The sequence below is a fragment of the Ptychodera flava genome, chromosome 16, assembly GCF_041260155.1.
Source record: "Ptychodera flava strain L36383 chromosome 16, AS_Pfla_20210202, whole genome shotgun sequence".
Lineage (NCBI taxonomy): Eukaryota > Metazoa > Hemichordata > Enteropneusta > Ptychoderidae > Ptychodera > Ptychodera flava.
In genome coordinates, this window is record NC_091943.1 from 10,306,616 (window position 1) to 10,323,622 (window position 17,007).

The 17,007-nt window shown below is 36.0% G+C and overlaps 1 protein-coding gene across 4 annotated transcripts in view; it reads left to right on the forward strand.

Annotated features, from left to right (window-relative positions):
• The window catches only part of LOC139152787 (sushi, von Willebrand factor type A, EGF and pentraxin domain-containing protein 1-like), a 60,274-nt gene that overhangs the window by 10,474 nt on the left and 32,793 nt on the right, over positions 1–17,007 (forward strand). For all 4 annotated transcript variants that reach the window (XM_070726123.1, XM_070726121.1, XM_070726120.1 and 1 more), the window contains 7 exons: positions 1,305–1,502; positions 7,233–7,430; positions 8,067–8,246; positions 9,892–10,071; positions 11,112–11,300; positions 14,657–14,848; positions 16,080–16,265. In XM_070726123.1, coding sequence (XP_070582224.1) covers positions 1,305–1,502; positions 7,233–7,430; positions 8,067–8,246; positions 9,892–10,071; positions 11,112–11,300; positions 14,657–14,848; positions 16,080–16,265 — 1,323 coding nt within the window. The remainder of the gene's footprint in view (positions 1–1,304; positions 1,503–7,232; positions 7,431–8,066; positions 8,247–9,891; positions 10,072–11,111; positions 11,301–14,656; positions 14,849–16,079; positions 16,266–17,007) is intronic.

Consider the following 17,007-nt stretch of genomic DNA (forward strand, 5'->3'; position numbering starts at 1 on the left):
TGAAAAATCAACAACAGTTTGCTGTGTGCTTGTAAAAGATAACATATTTGTCAATACATGCATAAACTGCCTTGCAGATTGATTGTCTTAAAAATTATCACAGAAGTAGAAAAGGAAAAGAAACTAATCAAATTGCTGTAACATATTCACCCTCAGTGCTTTTAGGCCTATATTTAGCTATTTTATCATTACATTCAGCTGTTTGTTATATCTTTATCACTCTCCATGGGCCAAGGCACACTTCTTGAGGGCCATCGTTATCACTCTGTGCCAGTCTGTGTACATGTATGTCAGTCTGTCTGTATGTATGTCCATACAATTGTTGGCTTGTTTTGATAACTATATTTACTACCTTTGAAACCATGTTTAAAACTCAAGACCATGACATACTGTAATACAGCGCACTTGTTCTATTGGCACATATGTCTTAACTTTTTTTATGTGAAGCCTTATCGCTTCTCACGAACCAAAAGCCTCATTGCTTTGATACCCCATAATCACCGCGTAGCTCACTGTACGTACATGGTCAAATACAGTAATGCTGTCCTCAGCACAGCTGAAAAATCTCTTTCACCATCTAGTAGCCCTTAAAAAAAACTCTTGATGCTATAACCAACGTGCATACCCAATATCTACTAACACAAACCTAACCCTTGTTAGCGTGACGCTGGGAGGTATATGCACACACACATGGGGCCTGCAAAGAAGGGGAGAAAACAAAAGCCACAAAAGGACAACAAAGCAAGAAGAAAAAAGGGAAAGGAAAGAGAGAGGGAAACACAGTCAACAACCCCGCACAAAGATGACACCACATGCACCATGTACATGCCCAATATACCGTACTTTAACACCTGGTGAACAGATGCCCATGCAAAGAAGATGAGACAAAAATATCAATAAATGCAGTGACTTATTCCTTTGAATTGAATACCTCATCAGCCATTGTGTTCTTGATCACTACGAAGTGAATAAATTCACTATTTATATCGGGTAGTTATCATACTGTATGTTTGTCGGTACTTACAGTACTAACCATTCAATCTCATAGATTTATTTGATATGATTTGTGAAAATATTTGCAGACTGTCTGTGCGACTTTGCCAGAAAAATTTATTCTTTTGTCTGGCTTTACTAGGCAATAATAAATGAAATTTAGGAAGAGAACATCAATGATGTTATTTATCATTTTACAGAAATGGAATGATATGATTAATGTATTTTTGTTTGTTCAGCATTCACAAGTATGATGGTTTTTATGTGCTAATATCATCAGAGTTTGTTTCTGACCCTGATTCTATTTTCAGAGATTCTTCCTGTGTGTTCAACCCTACCATACCCTGAAAATGGCAACTTAGAGATAAAGCTACCAGCAAGCACGGAATTTGGCCTGCATGCCATCTTCAACTGCACGGATGGATATGTACTTGTTGGTGCACAAGAGGTTAGCTGTATGAGTACAGGCAATTGGAGTGATCCAGTGCCAAAATGTGTCAGAGTGGAAGGTGAGTTCATATATTTTTGTTATCGTTCCTAGTATTGCATCCATGAAATTTTTATAACAAGTCTAAAACTCAGTATAGTTTGCAAACTTTTATACTTTGTTATATACTGGTACATAATACCACCATTTATAAATGTTGGATGACATATACACCACTATATCATATTCAATTATTAGCAACCATTTTCATCAATTTCATCTAAATCAGTGTGGTATTCTACCGGTAGAAAAATATGCATGATTAATTTTGCAAATTTCTCTGACATGAACCACTCTTAACAGAATCTGAACTAATTTTGGAATTCTTAAATCCAAAAAATAAGATCACTCTTACTTGTATGCATATAATGTCATGAGTGTATGTTGGTAGGAAGTTTACAAATGTAACATTAAATTTAAATTTGTGACCCTAGAATTTGTACCTCCCCATTCCAAAAGTACGTGATCAGCGTAAAATTCAGCTTAACTTTCTGGGGATCACATTAATCTGTCAAAATATCAGCCGATTTTTCAGCTGATTTTCCCGGCAAAAAATTCTGGGGAAATTTCTTTTTAACAGAATAATCAGCTGGATTTTTAGATAATTTTTGAAAAATTAGCAGCATATCTTGTCTTTAGACAAAGATTTAGCTGATTTTGTAGAAATTACAAGAAAATGCCATTCAGCTGAAAATTTCAGCTGATTTGCAAAAATTCAGTTGAGGTTTTTTGATGAACAATGGGTTCATCCACAAAATCAGCTGAATTTTTTAGTGAATATGAATTTTAAAACAGCATTTTTGGGGATGTGAAACATTTTAAGTGGAAAGTTATGGTACAGTTATAAGAAGATGAGATATTGGAACATTTTCTATTCAAATGTGATCAGTTCATAACAGAAAGACAAAAATTATGACTGATACTGAAGAAATGTTGTTGAATAATAGCGAATTGCACTTACTCAAGGATTTCAGGGAAAGAAAGAAGTTGATATGTTTTTTCCTGTGTGATTCTACAAAGAATTACAAGAAAGATCTGTACAAAGAAATTGACACTTTTTTCAGCTGTTTCTTGACAGATATAGTAGATGGTAGGAAGAAATTTTTAACTTAAACATTTCCTTTCAATTTTAGCTCTATTGACTAACAATATGGTTGGTTGATAATAATGGCTTGTTTTCTTTGCTAGATTATTAGTCCCCACAGACGTAGTCCATGGGGGCTAGTGAGTTTGGTCATGTCTGTGCGTGTTTGTGTCCGCAAGTCCGTCACCAAGCATTTCTCATACGTTTGAACCGATTTCTTTCAAAGTTGGTACAAGAACATTCACCCATTTTATACATATGCATGTCGATTTGTTTCACATTACAATCTAATACATGTATGGCTGCATGGTGGCCATTTTGTTTTGATTTTTAGCTCATATTTCGTTTTGTATATAAATACCAAAAAGAGCTTATATAATGCAGTGATCGAAATAATCGGTGGCAATGGTGGCATTTGCCACCAAAACTGTCAATCTGCCACCACAATTTTTTCTGGTGGTATTTTTCTGCCACTAAATTTTGGGTCATCATGTCATCGATCCTACTGCTTGAATGAAGGAACACTGAAGGAACACGCGTTGTCTGACAGCGGAAAAACTCCAAAAAAACCCGAACTAATTGCGACATTTTGGCCTGGATGAAAACACAGCGTGAATCCAAACTTGTGATTGGCTAATCTCCATATCGATGACAGCAGCTTTTGTACACTTGACATGTTGTTGCCCTCTGTGATAGCCGCATATGCAGTCATACGGCACAAGATAAAAGCATGTTGTGACATTTTGAAAACAAAGCCAAACTGCAGCCTGCATGAATTAAATAACAATAAATACTTGCAATTCATTAGCCAGTACGGGCTCAAAAATTCCTATCGCCCGACGCCCGTGGCTAGTGAATTTTGCGTTCGGGCAAGTAAAATCAATATGCTTCCCGTCCGACGGGCAAGTGCACTAGCGGTTGAATTAACTAAGCTCTGGACAATTCAAGCTTGAAAACGTATTTCATTAGGTCTGTACACGCCTACAATCATTGTAAGTCCTTCAACTCTCAGAAGTTTTTTCTGAAAACCTTGAAAATCCGGCCAACATCGCAAAATAATCGTTCTTGCTGTTGTAAACACAAAAAGTCGTAAAAATAGAGTTTTGCGACATGTTCTCTCCGACGACACGGAGTGAACTCTCACTGTTTTGTATGTGTGCCGTAAAGTGGTATGCTCTTGACAGTGGTTGCCATTCTCTTTGTGCAAGTGCCTCAGTGTATGAGTCGTATGACAGTCGATCGGCTTCGATAGTGTAATTGTACCATGTGCTTGGTAAATGTATGTAAACTAAACTTATTCGAAGCCATGGATCTCGGCAATGCTTACTGTTCAACATAAATCAACCCCCAGTTGAAAAAGTACAAGTTTACATCATAGTCGAAACGGGCTCAGTCGACCAAGGAGGCCACATATTGCAGCTACGTATACTTGCATGAGATGCAGACAGTTTCAAATTACGTGACCTTGGTTGTTAGGGATCGGCTCTCACTCACAAAAAACAAATCTGCACTGAAGAGAACGAAAACGAAAACTTGAATCTGCTCTCTTGACGAATACATTTATCAAAATAAAACTTTGAAAGACGGCTGTGCTCAGGTAAAAGGGTTGCAGATGTACATGTGCATATGCATTGGCAGATAAACACTAGCAGAGCAGTTGTTTGTGATCTCAGCTTGATAATAAAGAGCAGCAGCCAGCCTTGCATATTGTAAATCACACAATCTTATTACTCTTATGCAAAGATTTTAATTTGGATTAGGTTGTGGAAAAATTCCAAATTCAAAAATTTCTAGATGGCCAAATCTACAGAAAAAACTAAAGTATTCTCACATTTCTTCTGCGACATTTCAGATTTGGTAATAGTCCTTCATTTTAACAAGAATGTAGTTCATGTTTGAATATGTTTTTCCCTCTTTGAGTTCACTTCATATGGCCAAACTCTTGCTCTCTGTTACAAATTACTAATACAGTTATTAGAAATTTAGGGCAAGTAATTTTCCTCTTGGGCAAGTAAAAATGAAATTCACGTGTCCCACTGTTAGTAAGTTTGAAAAAATTTTTTCGAGGCCTGCAGTATGGGTTGATTTTTGTGACGGTACTCACCATATTTTCAAGAATTTATAAATTAGAATGAGTATGTGGCAATGACAAAATGTTGTATTAGACCGATCACATGATGTGTTTAAACTGCCACCAGATTTTTCATAATTGCCACCTGATTTTATATCCGGTGGCAAACTTTTGCCACAAGAAATAAAAAGTATTTCTATCCCTGTAATGAGTCAGTGGCGTCTGTATGTCTGTATATTTGTGGGTATGTATGTGCGGATGTATGTCCGTCACACAAAAGGCTCCCATACCGCCAAAGCTACCATCTCAGTATTTGGTGTACAGGTAGATGCAGGGGTTGAGATGTGAATTTGTTCAAATGAACATGTCAGCGTCAAAAATGTGCAAATGAGGTAAGAAAAAGGGAAATCCTGCAAATGTGCAGGAGTGATGGCATGCAGTGTCTGAAACAGGCTTGAGTCATTTCCTGTCATTGTTTATGAACTGTTACGGTACATATTAACAGACCAGCTCAAACCATAGACAGAAGAGGGGGAAGACTGTCTATGGTCCAACTAAGAGGGACTAATTGTTTCTGCTATGCATGTTGCTAAAGTTGACCTCCAGTACCTAAAGTTTCAGACCTTATTTACTTTTGTCATTTTTTTTTCTGGTTTAAAATATTCTTGTTCAGTTGTTTTTCTGGTTCTACTGTGCAGAAATCATTGTTATAACATCAACATAGAATTTTCCTACACTGAACAGATATGAACAATATTTATTGTTGATCTTTGGTACCATACTGGTACTATGATATACCAATGCTGATCAAATTTGAGCAACACCGTATAATTGCGGTATTTTTTCATGTCTAGGGCCATAACGCAGACATGTCTTGACCATTTTATTCAAAGTTGGTACAAGGACATTGATCTATGTCATACATATGCACGTCGATTTGTTTATAATCCAATATGGCCACAAGGCTGCCATTTTGTCACAATTTTTTCATGTCTAGGGCCATAACACAGACATGTCTTGACAGATTTTATTCAAAGTTGGTACAAGGACATTGATCTATGTCATACATAGGCACGTCAATTGCTTTCATGATATGATCGAATATGGCAGCCTAGTGGCCATTTTATTACAATGTTTTCATATCCGAGCCATAACTTGGACATAATCCAACCAATACCATTCACTCTTGTTACAAGGACATTGACCTGTGTCATATATATGCACATAAATTTCTTTTGTGATACGATATGGCCACCATGCAGCCATTTTGTTACAATTTTTTATTTAAAGCTGTAACTCTGACATATTTCAATACGGATAGTTTTCAATCGGATTCGAACCCACAACATACGGCATCAGTCGCCTAGCTGAGAGGCCTGAACAGAACCAGTCGGCTAAATCTCCACTTCGGATTCGAACCCACAACATACGGCATCAGTCGCCTAGCTGAGAGGCCTGAGACAGAACAGTCGGCTAAATCTCCCTAAGGGGACCGTCTCAGATTGTCGCAGAAGTTCAAGAAACGAAAATTCCTTCGTTTAGATCGAAACCCCTCCCCCTAAACGAAACTTCAAAAGTGCGAAATGTTCATGTCTGCCTGAGAGTACAATGTTGCATTTTGCTATAGCTACTAAAGACGTATTCCCCTTGCCATATTACAATTAAAGTAATCGATCATATTTGAGTACTAACAGGACATTTTACCGCATAAAAGTTTCATTTTATTTTACTTTCCCTTTTTGCATCTCTTGTGCTGTTCTTTGTCTTTGTGAACACGCAATTTGTACTTGGTAGGGGCGGTAAATAAGCGAGAAACTTTGACAAGGGGGCCCAGGCATATTCAATCATATTAAAACGACTATGACAAGGTGCATAACAAGTGAGAATAAAGACACCTAGTGGTTAGAGCAGACGCTTATAAATAGCACATCTTTAAAAAAATGATACTTTTTGTCTTTGTATAATTTGATGAATGAAATGTTACTATCGGAAATGGAAACAGTTACAAATCTGTTGGCACGAGTGTGCAGTTTTTCTTCAATTTAAAACAAACACACGAAAACTTGTGATCACAAAATAAAAGTGCGAAGGTGAAGTTCACTAATTGAATGGAGGTCAAACCCCTCCCCCCTAAACGAATGAATTTCGCTTTTTGAACTTCTGCGACAATCTGAGACGGTCCCTAAGATCATTCAAAGTTTATTTAATTTAGTAATACAACGAAATACCTACCCACCCCTTGGGACGGACACGTAGGCCACCTCCTGTGTTATAACATTTTAATTGTGATCAACTCTACCTTAATTTTCATACATCGTAAGTTTTTTACATGGAGACATTACATTTTTATGAGATAAACTGTATTTATGTTAATGTATATTTTTCCAACAGCAAATATCTTACCACTTAAGGTCTATTTTTCCAAACCAATTTTAGATCTGGTACAGTGTAGCATTACTTTCTGTATCAAAGGTAATTTTATTTATGTCCCATTTGTTCGTTTTGAATCCAATTATAAAATGAACAAGTGAGTATGTGTGCATACAAGCTTACCAAATTGCTTTCCTTAATCTTAAAATTTGTGCTACATATTTCAGATTCTGTTGGTTGTGATAAATCCTTAATGCTGGCATTTCGTGAATATCGATTTGCTGAGGAGGATGTTGTTGGTATTGCTGAGATTCAATCAACTGTAGAATTTACTTGCCATGAAGGATATCATTTAATTGGATCTAAGTCTCATGTTACTTGTCAGGCAGATGGAACATGGTCACAGGTTGATAATTCATGTTGGAGTGAGTATTTTCTTTTCATGTATCTTCACTTCATGATTATGTCTAATACCTGCGTATCCCATAATGTTATTTGTGTACTTTCATTCTTTGGAAATTGGAAAAAAAAATGTGCCACATTACGTAAATTTATTGAGGTCAACAAAAGTACCAGCAATTAAATTATGACTCTGCTCAGGAGAACTCTCCTAAATCTTGATAGAACAATTTACAACACAGTGTGAACTAGAGACAGTGACATAGCAACTATACTTCAAAAGATGCATACCGTATTTATATGACTAAAATGCTTGTCTGGCTTTAAAGAGACTTAAGAATAAAAATTTCATTCATTTCACATGGAACTTCAGCTCGCCCTTTCCAGACATCATTCCGCATCAGACTATCCTATGTGCACCAGTTCCTCATATTGAAAATCTCATCTATGCAATTGCCAGTCAAGCTGACCAGCCCATACCAGCCTACCATTGACTGGTATTTGGTATCATTTGTTTGTCCACTCAACTGTTTATCTATGTTAACAGTTGGTCACATATGTCCAATCCTCATTGACATGCTTGAGTGTCCTGTCTTTTATGTATGATGAAACGTTGTGTGATAGTTATTTTGTACATTTAAATTTGCTCTAATGTCTTGTAGGAATATCATGTGGAAGTCCAAATATACCTGACCATGCATTTACAGATGGCTTTGACTTTTCTTATGGAACCATTGTCACTATTGACTGTGAGCCTGGCTTCAAAATGTTACCAGATGAGTTTATAACGTTTTGCCAGGCAGATGGATCATGGAGTGATCAGCGTACACATGTATGCCAAGGTAGAGTAGAAAAGCAATGTAACACCCAAGCCGAAAGGCTGGTGTCTTTGCATAGGGTAGATTTCTCAGCTCTGTTGTTCACTTACCACCTGTGTAATCATACATTATTATTGATTTGTCTTTGATATATAAAAAATCGTTAAAGCCGCACTTTCAATCCCAGGTTCTCGCATTAGTGGAGTTCTCCTCCCAGTCAAACACTTGGCCAGTAGGATGTTTGATTTCTATAACATTAATAACACAAACTGATCTCAACCTTTTGTCACCTTTTGCTAATCCTGCAAACAGAGTTTATACAAGCTTTTGATTGAGGGTCGGTTCAAATCGCCAACGGTCATTGATTCCCCACCACAAACGCTCGAATTTCCTAAAAAATTGTCTTCCCGTCGCGTTAAACTTTGAATATAACCACAGCGTTCGATCGGCAGCAACTTCACGCTGACCGCTTGGCAGTCTGTCTGTGTTTTTGCGGCCGAGGAAAACTAAAAAGTGGCATTTTCTGGAGTGTGTGCCCGCGTGTTGCCTGTTTTGTATCCACTTACACAATGAACGCCGCCATACCTTGAATGAATTGCTTCATAGCAAGGAGTAAATAATGTGTTGACTGAAAATGAAAAATCTAGCCCTCAAAATTTGCATATGCAAATTTCATCATACTTTAAAAAAACTAAGATGGGTCATCCCAAATATGATCGGTTTATGACAAACAGTTTGAGAGAGCATGTTTTGGAAGAGAATTGCGCAAAAAAAACCAGGAAAATTGTCAAAAGTTTAAGTTTGCAAAGTTTATGCTAATTTTTCATAACCTAAAAGGATGTCCCTAGGAAAGTAACTTATGAATTGCAAGGCTATATGAACAGCAAGAAACAATGCTTTGACCAAATATGAGAAAACTGGTCCTAAAGACTTGCATATGCAAGAAGCTTTAAAATGCGAACAGTTTATGAACGACAACGGACAACTACCTATTTGATAGGCTCAACATTGCTTTACAGTGGAGTTCAAAACAGCAGACCCACATCAGTTACGGTTTGCTTGTTTTCACTTCTCTTCATCTACCGGGTGTAGATAACAGTCTTTGTTTGCTCCTTGTGTAGATTAACCACTAGATCATCTTTATTAGCTTCAGTCTCTGGCCAGATAGCATGGCACCTCTGTTGTGTATTATCTCAACACTCAGTTGAGGCATTCTTTTTTATTTAATGTCTTATTCATACAACTTCTCTATCTTCTTCACTAAATTGGTTTGCCCTAAGGGTCAGTAACTCTTTTAATGATTTTTTCATTATTTTCATTTTCTATGTCAATTGCAAGTTCTTGTTCTCCTCCTGAAAGCTGGTTGAATCATCCGCTATTTAGCTTTTCAACAAAGTGTTTTATATGTAAAATGTATTGTTATCATTTACATTTAAATTCTAGTCTGGACCACTTGTCAACAACAAAAATGCAGTCAGTACATACACAAACTGAGTCGACAAGTTGAATAATGTGTATCTCAACATGGTTGGGGGAGTAGAACAAGAAATTCCAATTGACATTAAAACAAAACTAGTATTAAAATTTTTTTTAAAGTTAAGATAATGTACTTTGGTGCTCAAGTGAATTTCCTTGTATTGCTAAGGTATCTTTATTTCCATTTTCTCAGCTGTATCATGTCCTGAAATAGAAATCATGTCACCAACTCTTAAAATGATGGGCCAATATTCAACAACCTACAACACCGAAATCACATTCCAATGTACTATGGGATATCATTTGATTGGTGTGAGTACACTGACATGCCTTGCTGATGGTACATGGACTGACCCACTGCCAAAATGTCAAAGTAAGAGTTCCATCATTGAAGTTAACTTTTATAAATGTAGTGCAAAGGTTATTTGTGATTGAACAGAGCAGAATGTCATTTTAAAATGAGATTGACCCAATTTTTGTCACACTTTGTAATTTCCTCTGAGATTGGCCAACCAACAATGTCACACATGTATACACACAGCAAATTACAAGTACAACCTGAAGATTCGACAATTCGGATTAATAATATACCATAGTGAACATACCACGATCAAGTATCAAGTATCACTGACTAACAGTGTTCCTCAAAGAAAAAATCCAGTTTCCATTACATCAATGTTAAAATTTAGTATTTTATGTGGTAACCATTACCCATTTACGTGTCATGACAATTCTGTGAAGATAATTTGAGTATTGGATGCATGCACAGTGTTCATCTATTTCACAAAACGAATTCTTGTCACCAAATACTTAGAGCATAAACTTATGATTTATGTACTGAAACTCTTCTTACTCCATGTCAAAGTTCAGTCGTGTTCTTGTGTTTTAACAGCTGGCCGGTCACCTTTAGCCATAAAAATTGAATCTAAGCAAACCATATGTTAAGCATTTCTTTTTCATGTGATGCTGGCTTCTCAGTGTACCCGTATTTAGACGTTTGTCATTCTTATGGCATTGAGTTTTTTGAAATAGTATCATATATTTTGTTACAAATTTGTAAAATTTACATAGTTTTACACCAAGTCATGAGTTGCCTGAGCTGTCTACAAAGTGAGAAAAAAACGCTGTTGAGCAAAATTTATACTTTCACCCAAAATTGAAGTCAACAAAATTCATTTTATTGATCAGTTACTGATGAAAAATAAAAATAAATGTGGAAATAGTGAAGCAATAAACTGGCAGTTCAAGCAGTAACATCCAACAGAAAATTAATGCAGGCCGTTTTTATTTCACAGTTTTATTCCTTCTGTTACAGTAATAGAGATGTTCATCCTCTTGAAAAGCAGCCTGTCCAGTGACTGCGGCTGGCGGTAAATTACTCAATGGAATAATTCTAGTTTCATTTGTACACAGAAATTACATGTAATGAGCCAGAGACTGGATATGGTGTCACTTTGGAAGTTGGTTCAGATTCATACTCCTTTGGTGATGTTATCAAATTTGCTTGCATAGATGATACAATGTTGATGATTGGCTCAGAAACAAGACAGTGTACAGTTGATGGTTTGTGGAGTGGAGGACAAACTGTTACATCATGTGTCCGTAAGTCGCTATTATAGTAGATCAATGTCATTGTAAGCTCTTCCTGTCCTTTCAAAGCATAGGATCTTTGTTTGTGTTTACTTTTTGCGTTACCATTTTTTGCTTCTGTTTTGTTGTGTGTATGTGATGATAGAAGTTCACCTGTATGTATGTGTACCAGTATCTGTATGTCCGACATGTCTGGCTGACCATATACTGTATCTTCTCAAAAACTGCTACAATTTTGCTTTGATATCTGACATGCATGGAGATTTGAGAGTTGCAATTTCACACTCTATAAATAAGGTTAAACTGTGTAAAATGGTAAAAACTTAGAACTCAGAAACTACTGGTCAGATTGCTTTACTATTTGCCTTTGCCGTAATTTGAAGTGTGAATTTTATGCTTTTCATTGAAATAGCCCATATCCCAAATTTTTTGGTATTTTCCTAGGGGTTACCTTGCTTGATAAATGATTGCAGAGCAAGATTGCAATCAAAATGAGAGCACATCATGTGTGTTTATACCTATTACTTGTGAGTTTATGCATTCACGTGATCATCAGACTGGTGCATTTAATGTTGGATCATGCTTCTTGTGGAGCTGACATAAATATATTAAATTTGGCAAAACCATTCCTGGTGATTGGTTGGGATGAAGTTTGGCAAGTAAAATTTGTTTTGGTGTTGGCAGTTGGTGACTAACGGACAACGCTTGGACTTATCTGCAATTATAACAAATAGCTTCTCTGTTAGAAAAAGATTGCATTTCATAGACATGTTTGAATTACTGCTTTCAGTAGGATTGACCATGCAATCTTGAATGGTTTGTCTGTAAATTTCAAATCTTATTTGTACCTTGATAATCCTTTATTTATCTAATAAGTTTTAATCAGAATGATTGGATGTGATTTGCATCGCATGTTTTAAACCTTTTGACAGGACAACATGTTTATTCCTTTAACTCCCATTATCTCTCTCTAGAAGTCCATCTTTACCATAGAAAATAATGAGGTTGGTTCAAACCATGGTGGTGAAAGTGTTAACCTAAGTTAACCCTAACCCTAATCTTTATTGTAAAATGGAAGCTAATTACCTGTGTGTATGCAAATTAATTGTTTGTCTTTACATGCAAACGATTTTAAATAATTTAGCATTTTCAGATTTTCAGAACAAATTTTACATGAAAGAACCATCCCTGATAGATAGCCAGTAGATTACAAATTGATGAACGTATACAATAATATTTTCCATGGAATTTTTAGTGATATAATAAGGTGCACCAGTCAGAAATAAGTAGAAACATGTTGAGTTGTTTGATTCAAAAAGTCAATGACAATTTAAGTGAGATCAATTGGATGGAAATTTGAATCTATGTAATTTTGAAGGCTGAGACAAAAAATGATGTGCTGACTACAAAAAGCACAAACCAAATTTAAAATGTAGAATCTATTTTCTGTCACTATGACCTCATCTCTATTTCTAGCCAATTTATAGTTTTATTACCTCTACTATCAGCGGCGCGGAGCTTATCAAATAGGTTGATTTTCCGTTGTTGTCTGTCGTCATCTCTGCCCATCGTCCTTCCATCAACAATCTCCTTCTCCTCTGAATCTGAAACTCAGATTACTTTAATATTTGATATGCAAATCACTCGGGGTAATCTCACTTAAGTTTGTTCAAATTGTGGTGAAATTTGTATATTTGTATTTGTATTTTTTATTTTTTATTTTGTTCATCATCCAACGGGCGCTTGCCCATTTACAGGATTAGGTACCCATAACCCACTACACCAATGGAGCACTGAGGAGTAAAGTGCCGTACTCACTTGGACAATACCGAGCTAGTGTCTCAAATTCACCGTCCTTCGACAGTGAATCTGTTACTCTGGACCTACCGGAACTTGAACCGGGTCTCGAACTCACCATCCTCCGATAGTGAGTCCATTACCCTAACCACTGGTCCTCAGTGCCTCCTTAAAAGGCAATATTTAAGGCAATTTTTGTCATTTTTGGTCAAAAACTCTTTAAAAATCTTCAAAAGTATGGGTCAGATAGCTTTGATATTAGGTACAAAGGTCCTTAGGGATTTCTTCAAATTGTGATGAAATATGCAAATTTGTATTTTTAGGGCAATTTTTGTTATGTTTGGTCAAAAAATCTTGAAAAATCTTCAAAACTATGGGTCAGATAGCTTTAATATTTGCTACATAGGTCCTTAGGGATGATCTATTTCAGATTTCTTCAAATTGTGATGAAATATGCAAATTTGTGTTTTTAAGGCAATTTCTGTCATTTTCGGTCAAAAATTTCTTTAACACTTATGTGCCAGCTTTGATATATGTTATATACCGGTTTATAGGGATGAGCAAAATGTGATATATTGAAGTTCCATATGATGAAATCTACAATTTTGTAATTTTGGGGCAGTTTTTGCCATTTTTTGTCAAAAAATGTGTTTCTCAAAAAGTACTGGTCTTAAAGCTGTGATATTCGATGTACATGTTGCTACAGATGAACTACCGGTAAATGTGATTGCAATTATGATGGCATCTGCAATTTTGTATTTTTGGGCACTTTTTGCCAGTTTTGGTCAAAAAATGTGTTTCTGAAAAAGTACTCATTAGTCTGGTCTCATAGCTTTTAAATTTGGTATTGAAATTATGATGAAATCTGCAATTGTGTATTTTTGGGGCAATTTTTATCATATTTGGTCAAAAAATGTGTTTCTAAAACCACTCATCTGATAGCTTTGGTTGACATGTTCTCAGGGATGATGTTAATATGATATGTTCAAATTATGATGAAATCTTCAATTGTGTATGTTTTGCAGCTATTTTTGCCATTTTTTGTCTGGCCACTGAAATGAGCTATCAAAGATTTTCACATTCTTTGTCAACACATGTATCAAAAATAGTTATTCTCTACATAAAACAGCGGAGCTATATCAGCTGCTAGGTTGCTTATTGTATTATGTTTGATTTGCGCTGGAAAGATACTGAAAGCTAATATCACGTGTTAAATCGAGGTTCTGGAAAAAGTACTAACCAGCATCAACCAGAGTTTTCTTAATATGGAGGCAAGTCATGTCTACATAATTTTACTATGATCAAATGGGAGCACAGAGTCATGGACACTATTTTTCAAGGTTGATGGTATCTGCTGCCTTGTGTTAGCTGTGTCAGACACTGAACATGGCACTGATGAAGCTCCAATGACTTTGCTGGTAGGCTACATGGACAGTTGATAAGAGTACTCTACACTTTTTGGAACCATGGAACTAGGCAGAGGATATATTATGTATACCAATAGGTTTTTTAAATGAAATGCCTGCACTGTGTGCAGCAATTTAATCGTCTAACATTCTCATTGGTGACAGGAACTTGCGATCCATTGCCACAGCCTGATAACCTGGGACGTACCATCATCTCTGCTGTACGGAATCATGGATTTATTCTGAGGATGGAATACAGATGTAGACCAAATTTTACACTGGTTGGACGTGGTCTTATCACATGTGACATTACTGTTGGAAAGTGGGATTCAACTGATGTACCAAACTGTATCCAAGGTAATTACTTCGCCATGAATTATGCATTTCAATTGCTATTAAAGTTGTTAGCTTTATCTTTTTGCATTTTGTTCACCAAAAATGATACCATCCGTATTCTAAGAGATGTTTTTGATTTCTGCTATTTAGCTACACTGTCTTTGAAAAGTGTCACTATTTCAGTCTTTGACATGAATGTATCTTTGATAGATTCAATCAATTGAGTTTTTTCTTCTCACTTGTAGCCTCTTGGTATATGATTTGCCAAAAATTATTGAGTGGTTAAAATTTAAATTGTATATTTGTCGCCAGTGTTTGAAAAATGTTCCGTAATAACACTTCAGTAAGAACTTGTACATAACTTGCTTTTAATTTCAAGTCATCTTATTGAAAAAAATGCAAAAAGATACAGCTTAAAAAAGTATAAAATTGTTAGGCAAATAGACTTTTAGCTTCCAGTTGTCATATGTGAACATAGCAAAAGAAGGTAAACTGAAAGGCATAGGTGCTGTCATCATGTGTATATCTGTCTGCCTGTCAGAGTTTCTATCTGTCTGTCTGAGTCGGTTTGTCTGTGTGTTTGTACGTACCTTGTTGGATCACAAATTGAACCGTCTTCTCGAAAATCATGCCGATGAACATGTTACTCTCATCATCTTGAGGAAATCCGCCGTGTTTTTAGGCCAAACGCAGTGAAACACAGCCTGCAGAATGATTCTACCATAAATTACGTAATTTATTCTTCTACTGATTGGCTAATCAATGACCAAAACAAAGGTCATTCCAAGATGTCACTGGTGAAGTATAGTTGACCCAAGCAGCAGTATACACGCATGTCTATGCATGTCTGTGCACATGACTTTGTACTGTGGTCAATTCGAATTCCGGGTTTAGTCAATTTATTAAGTCGGAAACTTCACTTTTAAACATATATTCCTATCACTACTATGCACCAGAGTTTACTTGCATCGGAGTACAATTTGTATTTGTAATACAGTGCAATACCAAAAACATGCCATAGCCTTGTGTTAATTCTGTCTTGCCTTGGGGTACTTAGTTCTGTCATATTACCGGTATTCCGTGACTTATTCCTTTGTTCAACAAAGGAAAATGTGAATGATATAATGACTGTCACCATTTGTCTAATGACTGTCACCACTTGTCTAAACATGGAAATCTTAATAAACATACTTAACATAGTTATGTATCTGTCTTGGTAATACAAATTATTTTCATATTGTTGAATTCACAGATTCATTTGGAACTTCAGCATATGAAGTAAAGACTCGTCCAGTATCTATAATTAATGGCATTCTCACAGTGAATCAATGGGAAAGTGTAACAATGGATTGTTTGATACCTGCCAGTGAAAGTTGGAAAGGTGAAACTAGATGGTACAGACCTGGCAAAGACGCCAGACAATCACAGTATTCTATTGGTGAGTTCTACAGTGTAAATATCGTTAGCTCCCATTTACCATACATATATGACAACTGGGAGGGGGTATTATGGTGTAAAAAGGTCTGTATGTAATATGTCTGTCTGTCTGTCTGTCTGTCTGTCCAGATCAAAAACTTGCAAAATGCTGCACGTTAAGCTTACTTTGTTGTAGTGACGCTATATGTGGTGTAGATGTGCCATTGTGCAAACGAACCCCCCAGCCTTGTAAATATGCAAATGAGGTAGAAAAAGGGTGAAAAACAGTCAAACATCAAGAACTCAGGAACTACTCATCTGATCATTGTCATACTTGGTTTTTAGGTACCTTATGCTACATTTATTTAGCCATACTGATTTGATGCCAATGCCAATATTGGCTGTTTTCTATTTTTAATAAATTTTTCCTCTATTTTTTCCTTTTTTGTCAAAAAGTCTTTTTTCTCCATCTTCATGTGATTGCTTTAAAATTTGGTTTACAGGTTCCTAAGAATGAGCAAAATAGGATTCATAGAAATTATGGTGATATTTTCATATTGTATTTTTGGGGCAATTTTTGCCATTTTTGGTCAAGAAATCTTTCTAGAGATTGTTTATCACATTACTGTCAAAGTAGGTTCCCAGGTCATTATGAGGTGAAGCATTTCATTTCTGCTTGGGTACAAGATTGATTTCCAGTGAAATTTTCTTACTAACCATTCTGTATGAATGATTGTCATATATGTACCTAGTACTGAGTATTT